This window comes from Battus philenor, unplaced genomic scaffold (assembly GCF_028537555.1).
Source record: "Battus philenor isolate CCGP_79_NKW_IND1 unplaced genomic scaffold, ilBatPhil1.0.hap1 SCAF_14, whole genome shotgun sequence".
Classification (NCBI taxonomy): domain Eukaryota; kingdom Metazoa; phylum Arthropoda; class Insecta; order Lepidoptera; family Papilionidae; genus Battus; species Battus philenor.
In genome coordinates this window covers 12,823,305-12,842,863 of record NW_027181676.1, presented here as the reverse complement: position 1 = coordinate 12,842,863, position 19,559 = coordinate 12,823,305, and the positions used below count along the sequence as shown (strand labels likewise).

Here is a 19,559-nt window from a genome sequence, read left to right as displayed (position 1 = left end):
GATGTCATCAACAATATATGTTATTTATTACAATTATTATATCAAATGCTTTAAGTATTAATATTAGAATGTTGTTATTAGTAAAAACGTGTGATTTGACTATATGAGTTGGCTTTACATGGGAGTGTTTATGTATAGAAAAAATCCGTGGTTGGAAATGGGGGAGAGAGACAGATAATTTAACCTAGTTGTGCGAGTGAGATGACAAACCATACATGTGTTTGCACAGGTAAAAAATATGAAAATAGTTAATGGAATCAGGTATTACTTTGCGGAAGTCCATCCTAAGTAAGAAAAGGACCAATATTTAGCCACTTCCGCACATCAGTCGTAGTCGTGCAACAAAGTGCACCGCCCGCTAGCCCTACTCTGGCACTAATCGGTGTAACATAACTCTTGACGATGCCCCGTGGAGGGGTGAAACACGTGTTGAGTGAATTAAAGGTGGCAGTTGTTTAATTCGCATTGTTTGCCGCATACGCATTTATCAGCGGGCTGTCTTCAATAGATTCAAAAACCATAAATCCAATTTAAAGAAAAGGAAGTTTTTTAAATTGTTCATTTATATTTAGGTTATTAAAACTGCCTTTTTGTTCAATTTTTTCATTAGATTTCAGGATTACCTAGTATAATATAAACAACATATTTCGTTCATCACTGACACTGATTGAAAGTTGAGGGAGAAAAATACTCTGCATACACGATGTTTAATAATAAGTGTCATAATTTTAATTAAACAGCCAATTTATAGTTAATTTTCTGCCAATTAATTCAAATATCTATAGTTTCAGAAATATTTTTTTTTCAAAATTCGAAATAGCAGCCATTACTGCCACAAATTATTCTGTTGTATTTTTATAAAAATAATTTAATGTAACATATTTCACAGTCATCACTTTATACAGGATGTTTAGAAATAGATGTAAAAGCATTAAAAGTGTTCGCTGACAAATAAGCTATACTTCATTTCGAGCTTTTGCACCTATAACCAATTACTCTACATGTACTCTGTTTCTAAGAGAGCATATGTCTAGACCGTCCCCAAACGTCTTGACTTGCGAAACTAGTACAAAAATAATTTGATCTGTGTATATTTATATGCAAACACGATTGGCCTTTGGAGCGAAAATAGACAACATTATTTATAGACATGACTTCAATATAATATTTAACGTAATTATGTTGATATAAATGTACATTTCACATTGCAAAATTTATGTTTGACTGGTTTGCGGTTCGTTCTTATGTATGATAATATTTTATCTGTGGTTTTTGTTCAAACGAATGCTGTATTTTATTAACAAGATATCTTTCAACTTTTTTATATTTCATGTTACCATGGGAATGGAACGACCGGATGTCAGGTATTCTATATTTAAATCGTTGTCGTCCTATTCAAATATTTGGAATATAAATTTTTACGCTTATAAATATAAAAATGGAATATAAAACACGTTTTTGTTAACGCGACCGTTCGTTTGTTAATCAATTCTCGGAATCAAATCGGAATTTTTGTTTATATTTAGTTGGTTTGAGTTAATTAAATTGGGATTAGAGAATAAATGCCATTTCACTTATTCAGAAAAAAAGGAAAGGTCTTCGACAGGTATATGATAGTGTTGCCACTAAAAAAACTAAGGATGTGAAAAATAGCAAACAATAATTATTCCACAGTAATAGAATTAATCATTAAATTTAGCATCAAAATAAAAAAAAACGATAGAACACTTAATAAATCAGTTATAAATAATTATTTTATCTTTGTGTTTATTTTAGCTTTACATTTAGGTTAATTTACTAAGATTTCATCATGCCTGCCAGTGCGATGAACCGTCCTGCGCTGCATCTAGCGACTTCGCTTGACGTTGACTATTTTGTCGGTTTACCTAGCGGGGGGCTTACCCATGCCGCGTCTACTGGCACCTGGCTGCCATTCGAGAACCTTTTAACTCCAACGTCTGTTGGCACGAGCGATCTCCACGGCCCACTGCCATTTCATACAAGTAATTCTTCAAGCTACGTCGATGGCTTCGGTTCTGTAGATCTCAACATTTATGATTCTATCTCTTAGCTAAGTTCCGAAAATAGCCCTCTACTCCCTGGGTGACCTTGAGCTTTTTTAAAAGGTTACAGATCCGTAAGTTCTCAGGGTCAAAACACACTGGTCCTAGACCTTCGTCTTTAGGTATGTGGTAACTTACTAAAAGTAATATCTATGTTACAATTGCATTGACCTAATACCGGGTTACTTAATTTCTGAACGACTTAAAGGCCAAACTGAAAGCAAATCATTTTACATACAGTTATGAGTACACTGTTCTTGGAGCTTGTTACAACTTACACGAGATATAATCATAAGACAGATTTATTTTATACGTAAATACAAGCGTTGCTGGAGTTTCTTCCGTGACATCTTCAGCCGGCAATGTATTCCGAAGTTGTAGTAATGAAAAACGAATACCGATTAAGTGAATGTTCGGTACTCGTGTGTACTCCTGGACTGGAATGCTCAAAGCGGGTCGAGTTGCAGATCAAACCTAGTTCCCCTCTCTGGAACTTCTGCACCTAGTCACTTCATGAAGTATCAGTATAAAAATCATAAATATACACAGAATGATCGGTAAGTTCATTATCTGTCAACTAATATATGTACAAACTATCCAAAAATCAATGGCTGCAGACAATATGCAACGTAATAATATAGTACATACTATGATAATAGTTTACTATCTGTAGACTACCGAAGTTTTTAGTCTACATTTTTCAGGAATCATATACCAGTCATTGGAAATAAATGCAAAGGCTTTGAAGACTTTTATTGTCAAACGAACTGTACATTCACTCCTTTGACGCTTTTATATCTATTAACTATTACCATGAATATTGAAGTTGACATACTTCAAACAAAATTAATAATAGAAAGTACTGCTGCAGTAAATGTGATTTATATATATTTTATTATATATGTGAATCTTATATCAGTTTTCCCATAAATCAACGTCAAACTTCATCATTCATCAATCAATCATTCATATAATGAGTTAAACGAGTGATTCCCAGTGGTCTTTATCTACCCCTAGGGGTCTATGTCAACCTGCAATGGGTCTACGTCTGAGAAAAAAAAATTGGGGGTTCATGAAATGAAAATGGGGGTCCACGATAATGGATCTCAACACCTACACTGATAGTACCTATTTACTTACATCATACTATCTTATAATATCAAAACATTTACATTATTTATAAAAGTACCTATGAAATACAAAAATTATTACATATGTTTATAAATTTGTGTAAGTTGTAGGATGTTGGTATTCGCTTTGTGGTCGCAATACAATGGAAAGGGGGTTCAGCGCTGTTACCAATCTCCTAACGAAAAAAAGAAACAGAGTGGACATCATTAGTCGAGAAGATTTAATATTAACCATTACAAAATTGACGCCAAATGTTGATAATTTATTATTAAAGCATCAGGTTCATCCTTCTCACTAAAAATATTGACTTATTATTTTTGTTATTTTATTTATAGTTTATTTTATGTTTATTTAATGTTACGTATATTTTACATAACAGATACAAAATTTTATTTTGAGTAGTTTTAATTTAAGTTCAATTAATAAATGTATAAATTAACATGTATTTTTATTTTAAGTTTTTAACACTAAACTTCTTTACAGTTAGAAAATTACAGGAAATCAATATCAGGTAAGTAGGGGGTATACTCGACACGGAAAAACATGGCATAGGGGTCTACGAGTGAGAACTAACAACTGTGGTATGCATTAGTATGACTATTAGATAGCCGTTATTTCGTCGTATCAGCCCATAGACGTCCACTGCAAGGCACACTCCTCCCTCAAAGATATCTGTGGAGGGGTATACTATAATCGCCACGCTATGCAGGCGGGTTGGCGATCTTAGTGTGGTATTATGGTACGACAGTACGCTGCTGCCCATCATCTGGAAACTTCTTTGTGAGCAGTGGCAAAAATAATGCACAAACCCGCGATTTAGGATCTCAAGTCTTAGTCTGCTACCTGTTGGGATACAGCTCACAGATGGGAACACCGAGTCATTGTTTACAGCGTCCTAAATAAACTAAGTTACTCTAGTTTCTCCGTATCAGTGAATAAGTTTGCTGCGCGTATTTTTATGAACATCGCAGAGTTATCGCTTCGCTCGGTGACCGCGGCGCCTAAGGGGCAACTCTATCTCCGGCACAGTGGCTCTTGGACCTTGAGGTGGCGAACATGCGCATTTTGTTGATCTGCGTTCTACTTCAACATGTAAGTTATAACTTATGGTACAAAAAGTTTTTTCATTATTCTCTCTCTATATTCAAACCGTTTAGTTTTAATACTCTTGTAAACCAGGTCAACTTATTCTATTTTTATTTTAGATAAAAATATTAAATAAAATACATAATGGTAAAGTTATCTACATTTAAAATAGTGAGGTTTAAATATTTATTAAATAAAGAAACAAGCAAACAATTTCACATTATTATTATTAAAAGTATAAAATCACAGATTACATATAATTATAGTAATTATTTTAATTTTATTAACATTAGAAAATACATTAAGGTCCACAGCTTAAAAATAATGTAATGAAATCATGTAAAAATAATTCCACAGGAGGATGTAGAAATTTAAAACAAAAAAAAAACATTTAAAAATAGAATACACGGTTTGTAAACAAAATAAGGTGTAATTAATAAATATAGGAATCAATATAAATTACAAATTGCAAGCATTGGACTGACCAAATATATAATTGTCTAGACGTTTTTAGTAACTTTAATATATTTAATAAATCGCCTAATCTGATGATCATCTGATGATGATCTTATTATTTAATCTATACAGGTTGATGTACCAATATCTTTAAAATGGTAATGACAGCATATGAGTTGTACGTTCATCTATTTCAAGTTCTTGCAGCTATTTCCAATCACCCACTTTAAAGTGATAACTCTCTAATATAACTTCTGGCAGTATAAAGTCTACAAGGTCAAATAGTATATAATAATTAATTTTAATATGTAGTCAGATGAATTTTTAAAACGCTTTTTTAACTGTATAGTCATGAGGTTACGTATTCTTTGTGAAACCATTGATTTTTACAAAAGGTGTACTCGGAGGTACGATGGTTTGTGTATACATAAATTGACGGGAAACAAATTATATTTAATCCCTTAAAAATGTTACACCTATTTCCAATTAATCTTTTTATAACCTAAAAATGATTTTAAATGAACAACTACATTACATACTTACTAACAAATTTAATTTATTACATATTCTTGTAATAAAATTCACTAAAATTAGTTATTAAATAAATCTTCCTAAATATGATTATTGAGAAAAGTTAATTGAATAATATTTTATTGTATTAATACATCTCTTTGTTCACGCGGTCGAGTTTAATGATTACATTGTAAGTTGAAGAAAAGATAACGGCGAACAATGAACGTGAAACGCAAAAAACGTATCTCATGTTACTGTTTAACATGACACACGTTTTGGCGGGAAAATATATTTAACCATTAAAACTGTACAGATTAAAAATGTACTTGAATTAGTTTATTAGTGGTATAATAATTTTATTACTTTTTTAAAATAAAAAGCAATATACATAAGGATAGCACACATATCTTTTTCTAGGCTTCATAATATTATTAGCTCTGTGGACAAATGTATTGCTGTTTCAGCCAATAGGCGCTCACTATAAGGCATACATAGGTAGGCACCTAAAGATATATACGGGGGGTAATTTTTAAATTAAATCCTTTGTTAACCAAATAAACATTTATGTGAAACAGGCTTTGGCGCAAGTTGGTTTTGGCACATCTTACTTGAGAAATTCACGATTGGTAAGTATACTTAATAGTTTCTAGTATTTATATATGTTATGGGTTGTTAATGAAGGTATTTAGGTTCTAAAGTGGAGATCAAGGACCTTAGGATAGGCAGCGAGGAAGAGGCTCGAGGGAGGCCATTTCCTAATGATACTGACATTCTGTGTGGGAGGTCTGGTCTGTGTGTGGGAGAGATTATGATGTAATACCTTGTTAGAGGACTCTGACCACTACCGAACTTATACGAGGCTTTGACTTGGCGTCATTTTATAGATATTTCAGAGATGTATATGTAATAGCTTAAACTAAAACGAAAAAGTTTTTAGTTGAAACACGAACATATCAATACAAACTATATTTCTTACAAGATAAGATATCTTTCTTCTCCTTTTGAGGTAATAGACGTCTAAGTAAGAAAAGGACCAATATTTAGCCACTTCTGCCGTGATAAATGCGTATGCGGCAAACAATGCGAATCACACAACCGCCACCGCCAAAATACTCAGAGTGACTCTGTGTTTGGCACTAATCGGTGTAGCATGACTCCTGAAGATGCCCCGTGGAGGGGTGAAACACGTGTTGAGTAATGTGCGGAAGTGGCTAAATATTGGTCCTTTTCTTACTTAGGATGGACTTCCGCGAGGTAACGCCTGATTCCATTAAATAATAGACGTCTACTGGTAACCATAGGTCTCCTCAAAAGATTACTGTCTTTATCCAGTGACTTCCTGCAACTATGTTGCCCGTGTCTTCCAGTTCATGATTACCACTCCAGAACATTTCAATGTCACCACTCATGTGCCCACTGTCGCATCAGTTGAGCAAAGCGAAACTCCGAGCATAGCCCACTCCATTGCTTACAGGTGACTTTAAACCTTATATCTTGTATCTTCCAATGTTTTTACCATACTGATATTTTTATAATAAAACTGCTAAAATAAAACACACCGTGAATTAAAATTACATAAACAGCAGCTTATTATAGCAAATTTAATGACACATAGGTTCAATGTTGACAGTGAAAAAAAACAAGGAAATATTAAATTTCAGTATTGCTATCACAAAAATATAAATTATATGAATGTTTAATATTTCATTGACCGGTATCGGGAGGGAAAATCGACTGAGCTGCAACTGCAGACACGTTCATCATCACTAATCGTATGAGATCGAGATGGCCGAAACATTATCTATTCATAATATTTTCTTATTCGTAAGAATTTCAAGTAAGAAAAGGAACGAGGGAAAAAAAGTCGTGCAACAAAGTGCACCGCCCGCCAGCCCGCTGATAAATGCGTATGCGGCAAACACTGCGAATTACACAACTGCCACCGTTAAATCACTTGTGTGGTTGTGTGGAAGTGGCTAAATATTGGTCCTTCTCTTACTTAGAATGTACTTCCGCAAGGTAACGCCTGATTCCATTAAATGCGTAAGAATTATGCAATGTAATTTTACAGTGTCACCAATGGAACTGCCTGAACAAGAGACTTGGACTTCCCGACGCTTTACCGTCGAGGGAGCAGTCGGCTGCTGCGCTGGCTACCCTGTTGCCTGATGATTGGCGTGAGGCAGGGAAAGTGGCGCTGGACGTCTGCTATGGTAACAGAACCAGGCGATACACGAACACTTGCCCTGGACAGGCCCTGCTGCATTGCGTCGTGGATAACCTTATTGCTGTAAGTATGCGTAAATCATCATCATTATTCTAATCATCGATTGAAGCGGTGATGGATTTTATATTTCCAATTCTCCTAGCGCTAATGCTTTCAAATATATTAGTAATATCGTAGATCATCAGAGAATCTGAAATTAAATGCCGGCGCATTCTTTTTCGTTTATGTCCAGATATTTTATCACACAGTTCGTTCTTTTGTGGAATAATTTACCGCTGAATATAAGACGTGCTGACTCATTACCTATTTTTAAAAATATGGTTAAGAAATATTTACTAGACCATTGATTATTTATCCTTTTTCCATTTTTTTATTTCTTCGTTTCTTTATTTTTTCCGAGGCAAGTGCGATCCGAGTCAGTTTGATGTTTTTATTTATTATTGTATATATAATTATGTATTATACCGTATTTATTATAAGTATATATGTTATATACATATGTACGTATATATATGTTTGTAAATATACATGTTTTGTCTGTATGCCCGTTATTTATCTTTCTACTGTTAAATTGCCTCGAGTGATAAGACCGAGTATTGTACTTATACAACTATGTATATATTATAGTACTATTATACAACTATGTATATATTTTCTAGCGTGTACAACAAAGAATATTAACTAATGTTAACAAAGGCAATAGCAACCGACTAATTCGAGGTTTTGTCAGATTTATGCTCCAACAAGAGCCTTCAACTTTAAAGAAACTGTTCATAAGTTCACCTATATCTATTGCTTCGAAGAAGTTACTTCAATTGGTCAATGTGAATACGACTTTCTATTTTACTATGATCAAATTCGTTGAAAGGCGTGGCTAAATTGATTTACAACGATAAGCAACTAATTTGTTACCGCGGGTAGACTGTAATAAGTTAGTTTCGTTACAGAACTGCCCCGACGACAAGTGGCTGAAAGAAGATGGCTGCGCACCTGTGTCGTCACTCGCTTCATTCAACTACATGTTTTCACAAAGGTAACTATTAAGGAAGAAAACTGTTCAATAAAAGAAAATTTGTATGCAAATAAATGAATGCATGTTCGAATTCAAATCCGCGTTCGAATTTTGAACGCGCGAAATTGGCTTAAAACAAAAAAAACATTGTAGCCGTTGTTTTTTCTTTCTTTTTTTGGCCCCCGCTATTGGGGACCTCTTCCACCTCCTATTTAATTGGGAACAGGGTTTTGTATTTCTTAATAATTTTTTTTTCACTAGAATTTTTATTTTCGTTCTCGTCTTCCATAGTACACAATATATTTTTTCCTCCTTCTATCATTTGTAGCCGTAGTTGTCAGCTATTCAGGCTTCAGCAATATTTTTTAAAAATAAATCGAAACATATGTCCTTGTTTTTTTTTTCTACATTTCAGCCGGTACGCAAACCTTAAAAAGTATATAACATTGGACCGCCGACCCGCATGGTTCTTGCAACACGTAAGTTTTTTATTATCTGTCACACAGTACCGCCTATGACTCTTGTAATGACCGAAAAGATATTGTTTTATGTTTAATTACGCATACACACATACACCTATGTTATATATATATATTCGGACTTAAAGTTTGGTAGGAATATTCATTTTGAAGAGACGAGATCAGCTAACAATAGCAAGCACTACCTTTTATAAATGTAATCTTATAAAAAATATGGTAACTTTTAATATGTCAAAACAAAATGTTTTGGCCAGTTTTATAATAACATGAGTTGTAGTTTGAAAATTTGTATTTTTAAATCAATTCCTCTGAACTCTATTGAGGATTGATTATAAAATCTGTTCTTAGCCATACTCAATAAGAAGAATATTATTTATCAAATTTTAAGTCTCTAAGACTTATGGCTCTAGGGATATCGTGATGAGTCTGTACATCGGTGGAAATCATTTATATATATCGAAAATAGATTAGTGTGTTAGTCGCATACCTTTTTTTATTTGACATTAATTTGTATTATATTAAACAATTCAACAAAATTTTAATACAAAATGTACCCGTCGATAAATATTTTACTTTCGGAAAGAGTCAATCGGCTTCGTAGAGCATTATCTCTGTCCCACACTATAACGTTTTGTCCGGAAGCCGAATTAGCCGTTCTAAAAGTCGATGTGCAATATTCATCGTCGGGTATTGTAACATGTTATTTATGTCTATATAACTTCGGGTACACCGTTATTTATTTTGTGGGTATGTAAACAAATTGTAAAGTTACTTTTTTATCTACCTTCAGAAACACTTTTTAATTATCAGATGCTGTTGTGTGCTACATAGATAATTTACTATTTTTTACTGAATAAAACTTGAATTTGAAATATTTTTATACAATATATGTGCACAGTACTTCAGTAGCAAATGCTGTAAATTGCCGGAGTTGTTCAACGCGACGGTGCTGAGCGAATGTGGGTTTGAGTCCATGTTGGTGTACCACATGCACAGCGAGCAAATAGACGCCCATTTGATGTTCGACAGAATTGTAAGTCGAATGTTACAAATAATTTTGTATAGTCATTTATTTTGGCCCTGGCCTTTCGTACTTCTCATGTATTGGGTATACAGTAACTATTTCTACCAAATATATTTTTATTTGTCATATTATTTGCGTGCTCATCTTTCGTCGTTCTCAATATCATTTATTAATTCATCAATCCTTTCATTTATAATCTCATTTTCGTCGCCTTCCTATCAGAATACATTTTATTTATTTAAACACTTTTTATACATACATTTTATATATAACGACGAACTGAATGCCGAAGGCTTTCTCTACCAGTAAACGCTAGGCGGTGCAGAGGTAAATTAATAAAGGTAGGTGAAACTAGTTAATTTTATATAACACGAAAAACAAATATAAAAAATGAAAGTCTAATTGTGAAGGAAATTTTATTTTATTTTTATTTATAAGTTTACTTTTTTCTTATAATTACATACCTTTATAATTGAATTTTTATTTCACTATTTTCTTTATATTTATCACAAATTTAAATATTTATTTTAACTACTCTTATACATATTGTTTTACCTACTTGTTTATTTTTATGATCTCTCCTATAAACCTGCAGTATTCTAGAAAAGTCCCTGTCCTGGTTGTCCATAAGTGATGCGATGTTTCTTTCTTCGACTCCTTGCTGCAACTGAAACAAGCAATCACTGCCCCACCGCTGGGTCACAGATACACGAGAGACTCTCCTTGAGTTAAAACCCATGCAGGTGCTCGGGGAATCCCCTAGTATCAATTTGGATCAATGAAGACTCATTAACACAAAAATATATCTTGTGACCAGCCACATTTGGCATATTTTCAGCCAGTTTCGTCGAACAACCACAGAACGGTCGTGTCTCACGCCAAACCAGTTGGCAATGATAAACTCACTGCTGTGGAATCTGTAAAAATTGCAGATATCGGCACAGAAGAGAACGAGGTGAGTAATGCTATAATCTTCTATCACGGAATCATCCACTACTGATATTAATATAGTACTTTTAAGCATACGGAGAAGAATCATTTTTAAATCCAGATGTTTCCTCTCACGCGCGATTAATTTTCACTTTTATTGGATTTTATGTGGCCTGATCTTTCTGCAATGTTGTATATAGTAAACTTTTAAAGTCGTGTTACCTATAAAGAAACATACTAGATTCATTATGTGTAGAATGACTTTTATTTATTTATTTTATATCTTTGTTGTATACGCTAGAATACATTTAAATAGTTTCATAATAACAAACAAAAGAGTACAATGGGCGGTCTTATCACACGAGACAAACACTTACAGACAACCATAGTATGGAAAAGGTCGAAGTATAAATAATAGATAGTTAACGTGTGTAAAACATACATATATACAAACATACATATTATAAAAAATTCAATTTTTATTAATGTATTTTTAACTTATTTGTACCGCTGGTGTACCTAAATAAAGAAATAATTCTCTAGTCAATCCATTAATCCATGGTTTCTCCCTTTTAACAATATAAACACATTTTATAACAATGTTTATATGTCCTTATAAACTAGAGTTTATATGTTGCTTCCACAAATGAATCTATAATATACATTATCGTTGAATTATTAAACCTAGAATTTAAATTTCACTGGTAGTACTGTGTAATGTCTAGATTAATAATAGTATGTAGAAATAAATACTTAAACATAAGTTGTATAAATGTTGTAATCTATACCAGGGGTGTGCAACATTTTTAATGAAAAGGGCCAATTAAAATTTTAAAATTGTTTGGCGGACATTTGTAGTATAACTTATTAATAATTTACAAAACAATATTTATAATTAATATTACAATTAGAAAATGTAGAACTGAGAAAGTAAAGTTTTCAACACAAGTACAATATAAAAAAATCAAGAAGACATGTCGCAAGTTGAAATTGCATGTTTGAGCAAGTCGCTGTTAGAGTAATTTGTTAGAAACAAATTGTTTCGGTTTAATATGTACTACTATTTTATTATAATTAATTAATTTTATAACAATATATTGATGGGATAAAGTCGATAAATAAATTGAATTTTCGGAATGATTAGCGGGCCTTATTAACGTGTTTTTTTTACAATAAGTCCCCTTCTGTGGGGACTCCCGTACCCCCTTATCTATTGTGGGACAGGGACTTTGTTTTTATTTAATATTTTTACGCGCTTTTCTGTTGCTCATTCTATGACCTTTCATTCCTATAAACATGTTTAAAGGGCTGCAAGCTGTCTTCGAAAGAAGAAATATTACTTTGTTGTTACTACAATGTTTTCAGGCGGTTAATGATCCCCTGGATTGCTGTGATATGCGAGACTTCATCTCACCGGAGTGGCGGTCCGAGTGTGGCTTCCAGTTGTCGTGGAATAAGGAGGAGCGGCTGGTCATAGCCCCAGGGCCAAGCGCCACCACGGAGTCCCCGAAACACGGCAACAAGTTCGACGTTAAGATAGTTCCGTTAACGGTAAGTTTCTCTTGTGGTAATGCACAGCTCAGGGCTAATTATTGGTAGAACAGACAGAATTCGTCTTTAATTAATGGTATTATTTAACTTTTGGTAACAACGTTAATAAAAAAGAAATAAATAGATATGTGAGGGCATGTGTAGTTCGTCTTAAGTACGTAGGACATCGTTTTACGATAGATGGCGCTAGCTTAACAACAAGCATCATAGCAGGCAACAGATATCTACTGGAGCCTTAAAGCTCTGGAGACCAAGAACCGGTAAACTTGAAGAGACTTTGTTCAAGTGACGACCTTAGACGTTAGATGCAGGCTGCACACGGCCTTATTGGAAATCTATGCGGAAGGTCTATGTCCAATAGTTGACGTTCTAAGGCTGAATGTTGATTATATTAAAATGGGAAACTATAAGACCACGAAAATGAACGCTGTAGTGTAGTCCTGATTTATAATGGTTTCAAAGTAAAAACCTAAACATAATTTAAATGACAAACATAGCTAACATATTTATTAATTAACCATGACATATTTACTAAATTCTGTATTGTAAATATGGAACATTTTAGTTATTAACTATTTATGAATTAAAATAAATAATATAGATTATTATATCCAGTATCCGTTAGGTATTTTTGAAAACATACATTCTTATGTTTTATTTAATAGCTGACATCGACGAGTTGTAGTTCCTACAAATATAAAGGTTGATTTGTTTACTACATTATATATACTAACTAAATTTCTTACTGTGTAATGGTTGTCATCTGTGATATTATATTTTTGCTCTTAACATCATCATTTATTGACTTTTTTTTATAATAATGGGACAAAAGAAAAAGTTTGTAAAGTTTTGGTCTTTGTCAAAATTCTTTATATATATATGTATATGTATATGTTTAAGTATGTGTATATGTATACGTATATAACTCTACCACCGCTTCCGGAAAACAGATATGCGCTAGAAGAATCGGCAAGAAACTCCACACTTGTTCTATTCAAAAAGTCGAGAACGTTACATTAATTTTTCTTTCGAGTTGTATTATGGCGTTTTATCATTTATGTTTTTCTCAATTTTCTAATAAACTTTGGCAAAAAGAAAGTTTTTGATAAATTTTTTAAACAAAGAGGTCTAGAATGAGTTTCAGAATGAAGATACAAAAGTATACACGCAATCCAGCAAAGAATTTCTGAACTGGTCAAGTATTCCCACTGTTTAATTGGTCGGTTGCTTACATGAACTTTTTAGATTTGCAAATTAATATTTTTATAACCGATAAGTATGTTATTATACAATACATGTTAGTTCAGTTTATAAGTGTGTTTTGAAAACTTCAGTGCGAACAAGAGAAGTGTATATTTGAAAAACTGAGGATCGTGTCGAGCTCCGGGACCGTCGACACCCTGGCCTTCTCCAGGATGCTGGACAATATCACGCGGGACGGCAAGTGGGTGCACGCGAAGGCGAGGGTGGACACGAAGTGTTTGTCCAAACCGATAGTTGGTTACGAATTTGACTGCGAGATTAACAAAGTATTGGCTTGCACGTTTGACGTGCTTACAGAGGTACGTTGGCTTATTTATATAACATTACTAGCTGATCCCGCAAACGTTGTTTTGCAAAAAAAAAAAAATTTAATTTTCAATTTAAAAATAAGGGTTGAAAATTTAGGGTTGTATGTATTTTTGTATGTTGTATCATAAAAAAATAAAAACAAAAAATTTCGTCAAAAAAAAATGTTTAAGGGTGAACAAACCTTATCACTTAGGGGTATGAAAAATAGATAGTAGCCGATTCTCAGACCTACTAAATACGCATATAAAATTTGGTAAAAATCGGTCAAGCCGTTTCAGAGGAGTTCAAGTTCGAACACCGTGACACGAGAATTTTATATATTAGATAAATATTATATATATTTGAAGTTAAGGTGATGTAAAGGTGATGGCTGCAGGAAGCGCAAGACTGGTGTTGTGGTGACATTTAGGGACATCAACACCAAGCTAGTATTATGATGATGATCCTCCACCAGCGGTGGCAACGAGCTGGTGCTTCGCTGGATGCGCCCACAACTTGTACAATTTTTAGATCTTACACTGCTACCTTAGTGGCATTTAAAAATTCCAGTTCCAAATCAGAGTTTGTAGCGACAGGGCGCAGAGAGCGCTTAGCCAATTCTTATGAGCAAAAACTTGAGGGCTCCTCTCAGGCTAGATACAGTTTTACCGGGTTGGCATTTTGTTTTACCAGAGAAGGCTTTATCTCATATTCTAACAATTTTTATTCATGCCAATAAATGACGAAAGCAAAATAATACATGGTTTTATACAAATTTTCACAAGATATCTCATACCTTTCTTTAATTAGTTTGAAATGTTAAATTAAAAGTATTTTATTAAATAAATCTTAATATATAGCATTCAAGAAGTTTATGTGAATCAAAATGTATGGAATATGTCGGATGTGGGTCTTATTTATTTACTTTATTGGAGATAAACAGCAACAAAAGGCAGTAAGAAAGTATAAACTTAGAAACTTAGAAATATAAAATTAGTTTCAATTGTTACTTTATAACTATCTCACTAAGAACATTTAATGATTTAAAGTCAAGCAATAAAAAAAAACATTACTAAACAGGAATTAAAGATCCAGCGCATTCTGCATATTACACCGCAATAATTACGAGTCACAGCAAGCCGTCACGTTGCAATGAGGTTTAAATTGTATTGTGTATGCAATAATTTCGAACGAAATTGTCTATTAAAAGATACGAGAGAGCACGAGAATATATCAATATCACTAATATATGAATTGTGGAGGTCACACATCCTGTGTAAGGGTGCACGTTTACCGATATTTGTCTTAACCGTTGATAAAAAAAGAGAGATCTAGAACGCGTTCTTGTATGTATGTATGGTATATATGAAGTCGCTGAATGCTCAGTCTCGTAGCGATATTTGGAAGATGCTTATGCCTTGCAATAGGTGTCTATTGGCGTACATGATGATGATCTTCCACTTTTCATCATTTAGTGATCAACTATGGGACCATTTTCGAAAAAGTTTTATACGACGGAAGCTAGAATCAAATTGAGCTCCCTTATATATTACAGGTGGTACCAATTTATTCTTACCAAATTTTTACGCGGGGTTTAACAACGAAACGTTTCTATAATCTGCTTGAAGACGTAAACCTGTTAAAAGTGAACATCAGGTAATTTCTAGAACGTGCTACGGTACGGATTAATAGGTTATTTAAACAAGCGGTTTCTAGACTTTTTCTTACTGTCTACGTTCAAAATTTAGCTGACTCCTAGGTTAGTTAAAGTAAATGTATTTGTCAGCTCTGAACATCGTACACAGCTCCTGTTCCTATAACGCGATGAACCAGGCACACGGAATCAATGGAATGTTGACAAGTTACATCTATTCAATTAAAATAACGCAACAAGTTTTGATTTTTTTATTACCAATAAGGTAATGTTGCCTGAATTATACTTTTTTTTATATTTTCAGAACTGTCCTGACACCAAAAAGGAGCATCCGTGCAAGTAAGTTTTTTTTTAATATTTATTATCTAAACTACAGTTTGATTTTCGTAAAAATCATCTGTATTCATCATTAGAAAGTCAATTACACAATGACCAGTTTAACGTATATTTTCGAAGGTAGTTACGAATCATGTAGTTTCCAGGCGTGGGGGATAGACCGGTATAGTACGGGTTGTAGTTAGCTTCAGAGAGAGACCTCGAGGTCATAGCGCGTAGAATAGATAGCCGCTGGAGCCCCCATATTCTGGAGTGAAGATCACGGTTCTTCAGGAGCGCCCTTCTATAGGTCGTTTGAAGATACTGGATTCAGGGAAATTCCAACGGGTCCTGTTGGGAATCCATGGGGTACTTATGTAGTGATGATAACTGCACTTCACCGATCTCTCGTTATCAGGAAGGCGTCATGACTAGACAGCAGTCACAAATCTTATCTAATTTGTTTTTGTATTTCTGGACATAGGGTCCAGCAGTGAATGAACTTATATTAATATGGTGATGATTAGTGTACCGATTTTAGTGATGTATTCTTTAATTGATGGAAATATTTTGATTTTCAGACACTCGAGTGGATTGCAGAATGATTTTATTTGCCAAATTAGCTCGTCTAAATTTAGACCTGTAAGTATTAGATTATTTATGACTTCCTTTAATTACAACGTGGTGGTTGTGGTTAGTACCGAAGATATAAAGACAAGCTTGTTTTACCTTTCTACAGACTATAATATTACTAACCTTTTTGTAAGCAACGAATATACGCTTATAAATGTAAAAATGGTTTAAAGGAATGAACGTGTAGCTTATTTGTCAGCAAAAGCTTTGAAGCTTTTACTCCAATAGCCAATCATCCTGTATCAGTCTGCAGTATATATGTCTAACGGTTGAAATGATCTCGATGTTCATAATTTATGAAGAGTTTGTTTGCTTTACTTTAACTGTTCCATGTGAATACTGCTTTACAATTAGTCAAAGGGCGTGGCTAAACTGACAACTATGAATTAAAATTGTTGTTGTTCTGTTGTTGAAGCGGGACAGGCGACAGTTTTGCTCGGTGCCGGACTTCGTGGACAAGAAGGTGATGGAAGAGTGCGGCGTGGAAGCGGTGACGAAACTGGAATACGTTAATGTTTCCACTCCGCCCAAACAAAGCTGGCCGGAAGGTACAAAGGTAATAAAGAAGTATATCACAGCATTGTTTTAATTCAACTATGTCCTCTTTGATTGGCTCACGGTCGTTCAACATGTTCAAATTATGCTCGAGATATCTCTACGAGATCGAATCGGGAACGTCGAGATCCATAGATGGACGAAAGCTGACATAGCTCATCGGATTAGGTAAAGTTGCTATGGGCGGGTTATAGCGCGCAAAAAAGATGACCACTGGTTCTTTAAAGTTCTGGAGTCTGACCACGGACCAGCAAACATAAGGTGTACAGAAGACTAACACGTGTATGGAAGGTTTAGATGGGCTTGTGAAGTGGAAATGGGTAAGAATATTGTTTCCAGCAGCATCGCTTTCCCTTCTTGAGGAGAAACAGAGCCGCCATACTTACGATGTTATTAAACGTGACATAATCGTGCAAGAGGACACTGTTCTGAGAAGGAACTGTATGAAATAACAATATAGAGAAATAGTAGGAAATAAAAATGAAAACAGTCAATTGGAAATGTAAATGATTAAAATTTCAAAAAATGTGGCGATGGATGGGAGGAGATGGGTGAATGTAATGTAATTGTGTGCTGCGAGAATTATATAAAATATGAATTTTGAAAGAGGGACGAAAGAGAAAAATTGTGATAAGATAGAGAGAGGGAGAAAATAGGAAGATTTATATCCCTGTCCCAAAAATAAGTTGCGGCAACGAGACGTTCCAACGGGAGTCACTATAAAAAACTTAAATTACATATTTAGTAATCTACCGTCGTCATTTCATCGTACATCGACATTTTGGGTGTATGTTCTCTGCTGCGCTTGCCGGTCTATTGTCTCCATTTGAAAACTACAAAGCCTCAGTGGCTATATTTTCTATTTATTCCATTTCAGTTTAATCTTTTGAAATTATAGAATCTATTTTTTTTCAGTGCAAAGAAGAGACTGCACCGGCCACGTGCATCATGAAAAAAATGGATGTTCTTAACAAGTACGGCTTTATAGACTTCTTCAAGACGCAGGACAGGCTGCGAGACTTCTGCCAGGGCGTCTGGTATCCGATGAGATCGACTTACTCAGCAGCCTTCAGCTCCGTTCCTCTGTATAGGGAACATTGCAGCTCGCAGCAGAAACTTTTAAATGTTCTCGACACAATGTTGGCGGTAAGATTCTAGTTAAATTTCTGAACTTTTATAATCTTCTTTCTTCTTTAAAGCCTTGATTTCCAACCTCTACAGTGTCCTCTCAAAAATACACATCTAGACTAGCAAAAACCTGTTGCAGGTAATTGATAGAAAGAATAAGAGGTTTGGATGGTGTGGGCTTGCCTTTGTGGAAACATTATGGAAACTCTTTCTGAGCGTTTCCAGGTGGTTCAGGCAGCCAGTTCCAGAAGTATTTCGCAAAAGAAGTTTTGCAGCTGGATAACCAAGGCTTCGTCATAAATAAGAAAGAATTTTTAAAATTTAGGTTGGGAAATGAATATAGTCAGTGAAAAGGAAATGTCTAATACATTGCTAGGAGACTTTCTTAAACTTGTTTTGTTATTTGTCTTCACCGAGCACCCGACACTCTATCTGTGGAATACTGAGAAAATAAGTCTTTAAAAGCAGCGATTCTAAAGGTGATGATTTAGGTATTGAAGAACATCATCATCGTCATTTCAGCTGTAAAGCGTCCACTACTGGCTTAACCCATAGTTTTCCAATAGCAGCGCTTGGAAACGGTCTACATCAAGCGTCTTCTGATCACCTTAATCTTCGTCTGTCAACCACGTGGAGTAGATATCATCGTTTCATCCAATAGACAGCAAGGCATTGGCCTTCACCAAAGATACCAATGGGGGATATACCATTATTGCCACGCTTGTCAAGCGTGTTGGTGGTTTCAGTGCGGTATTATAGTACGCAGATAGAGAACGCTGCTGCCCATCCTCTTGAAATTTGCTTGTAAGCAGTGTCGATCCTATATTAAAAATATGTTCAATGTATTACTGTTTTAGACGTGTCCAATATCAAAGAGAAGCAAAGGAGCCAACTGCAAGAAAATGTTCTCGGAGCTCTCCTCAACGCTACCGGGATACCGGCAGAGAATTAGTAACGAAACTTTGGAGGAATTGTTACGACGTTTCCAACACGTGTTCCTCCCCAGCCAGGTGCCTCACCTGAGGACCACGGCGAGGGTAGTCAACAACCCGCGGTTCAACTTCGGTATCTTTGACGCCCAAGATGAACCTCCGGTAAGAGTTATAGACGTGAAACCAACACCTTTGCCATTGTCCGAGAGACCTTTAGTACTTTTGCCCGTGTACAAAAGAATGAAGAACTACACGAGGCCATATAACAATGATGGCATATGGAGAAGTTCTGTGTAATTTTTTTTATAATAAAGTTTTA

At 34.5% G+C, this 19,559-nt stretch overlaps 1 protein-coding gene across 1 annotated transcript; it reads left to right on the top strand.

Annotated features, from left to right (window-relative positions):
- The first annotated feature begins 4,188 nt into the window (after positions 1 to 4,188).
- On the top strand, positions 4,189 to 19,559 carry LOC137933775 (uncharacterized). Its single transcript, XM_068777825.1, has 14 exons — positions 4,189 to 4,286; positions 5,825 to 5,875; positions 7,321 to 7,539; positions 8,424 to 8,509; positions 8,904 to 8,967; positions 9,866 to 10,000; positions 10,830 to 10,946; positions 12,287 to 12,472; positions 13,807 to 14,034; positions 15,982 to 16,016; positions 16,574 to 16,634; positions 17,041 to 17,181; positions 18,096 to 18,326; positions 19,166 to 19,559. Exons 1-14 carry the CDS (start codon positions 4,251 to 4,253, stop codon positions 19,535 to 19,537), a joined length of 1,962 nt encoding a protein of 653 aa, XP_068633926.1. The 5' UTR covers positions 4,189 to 4,250; the 3' UTR covers positions 19,538 to 19,559.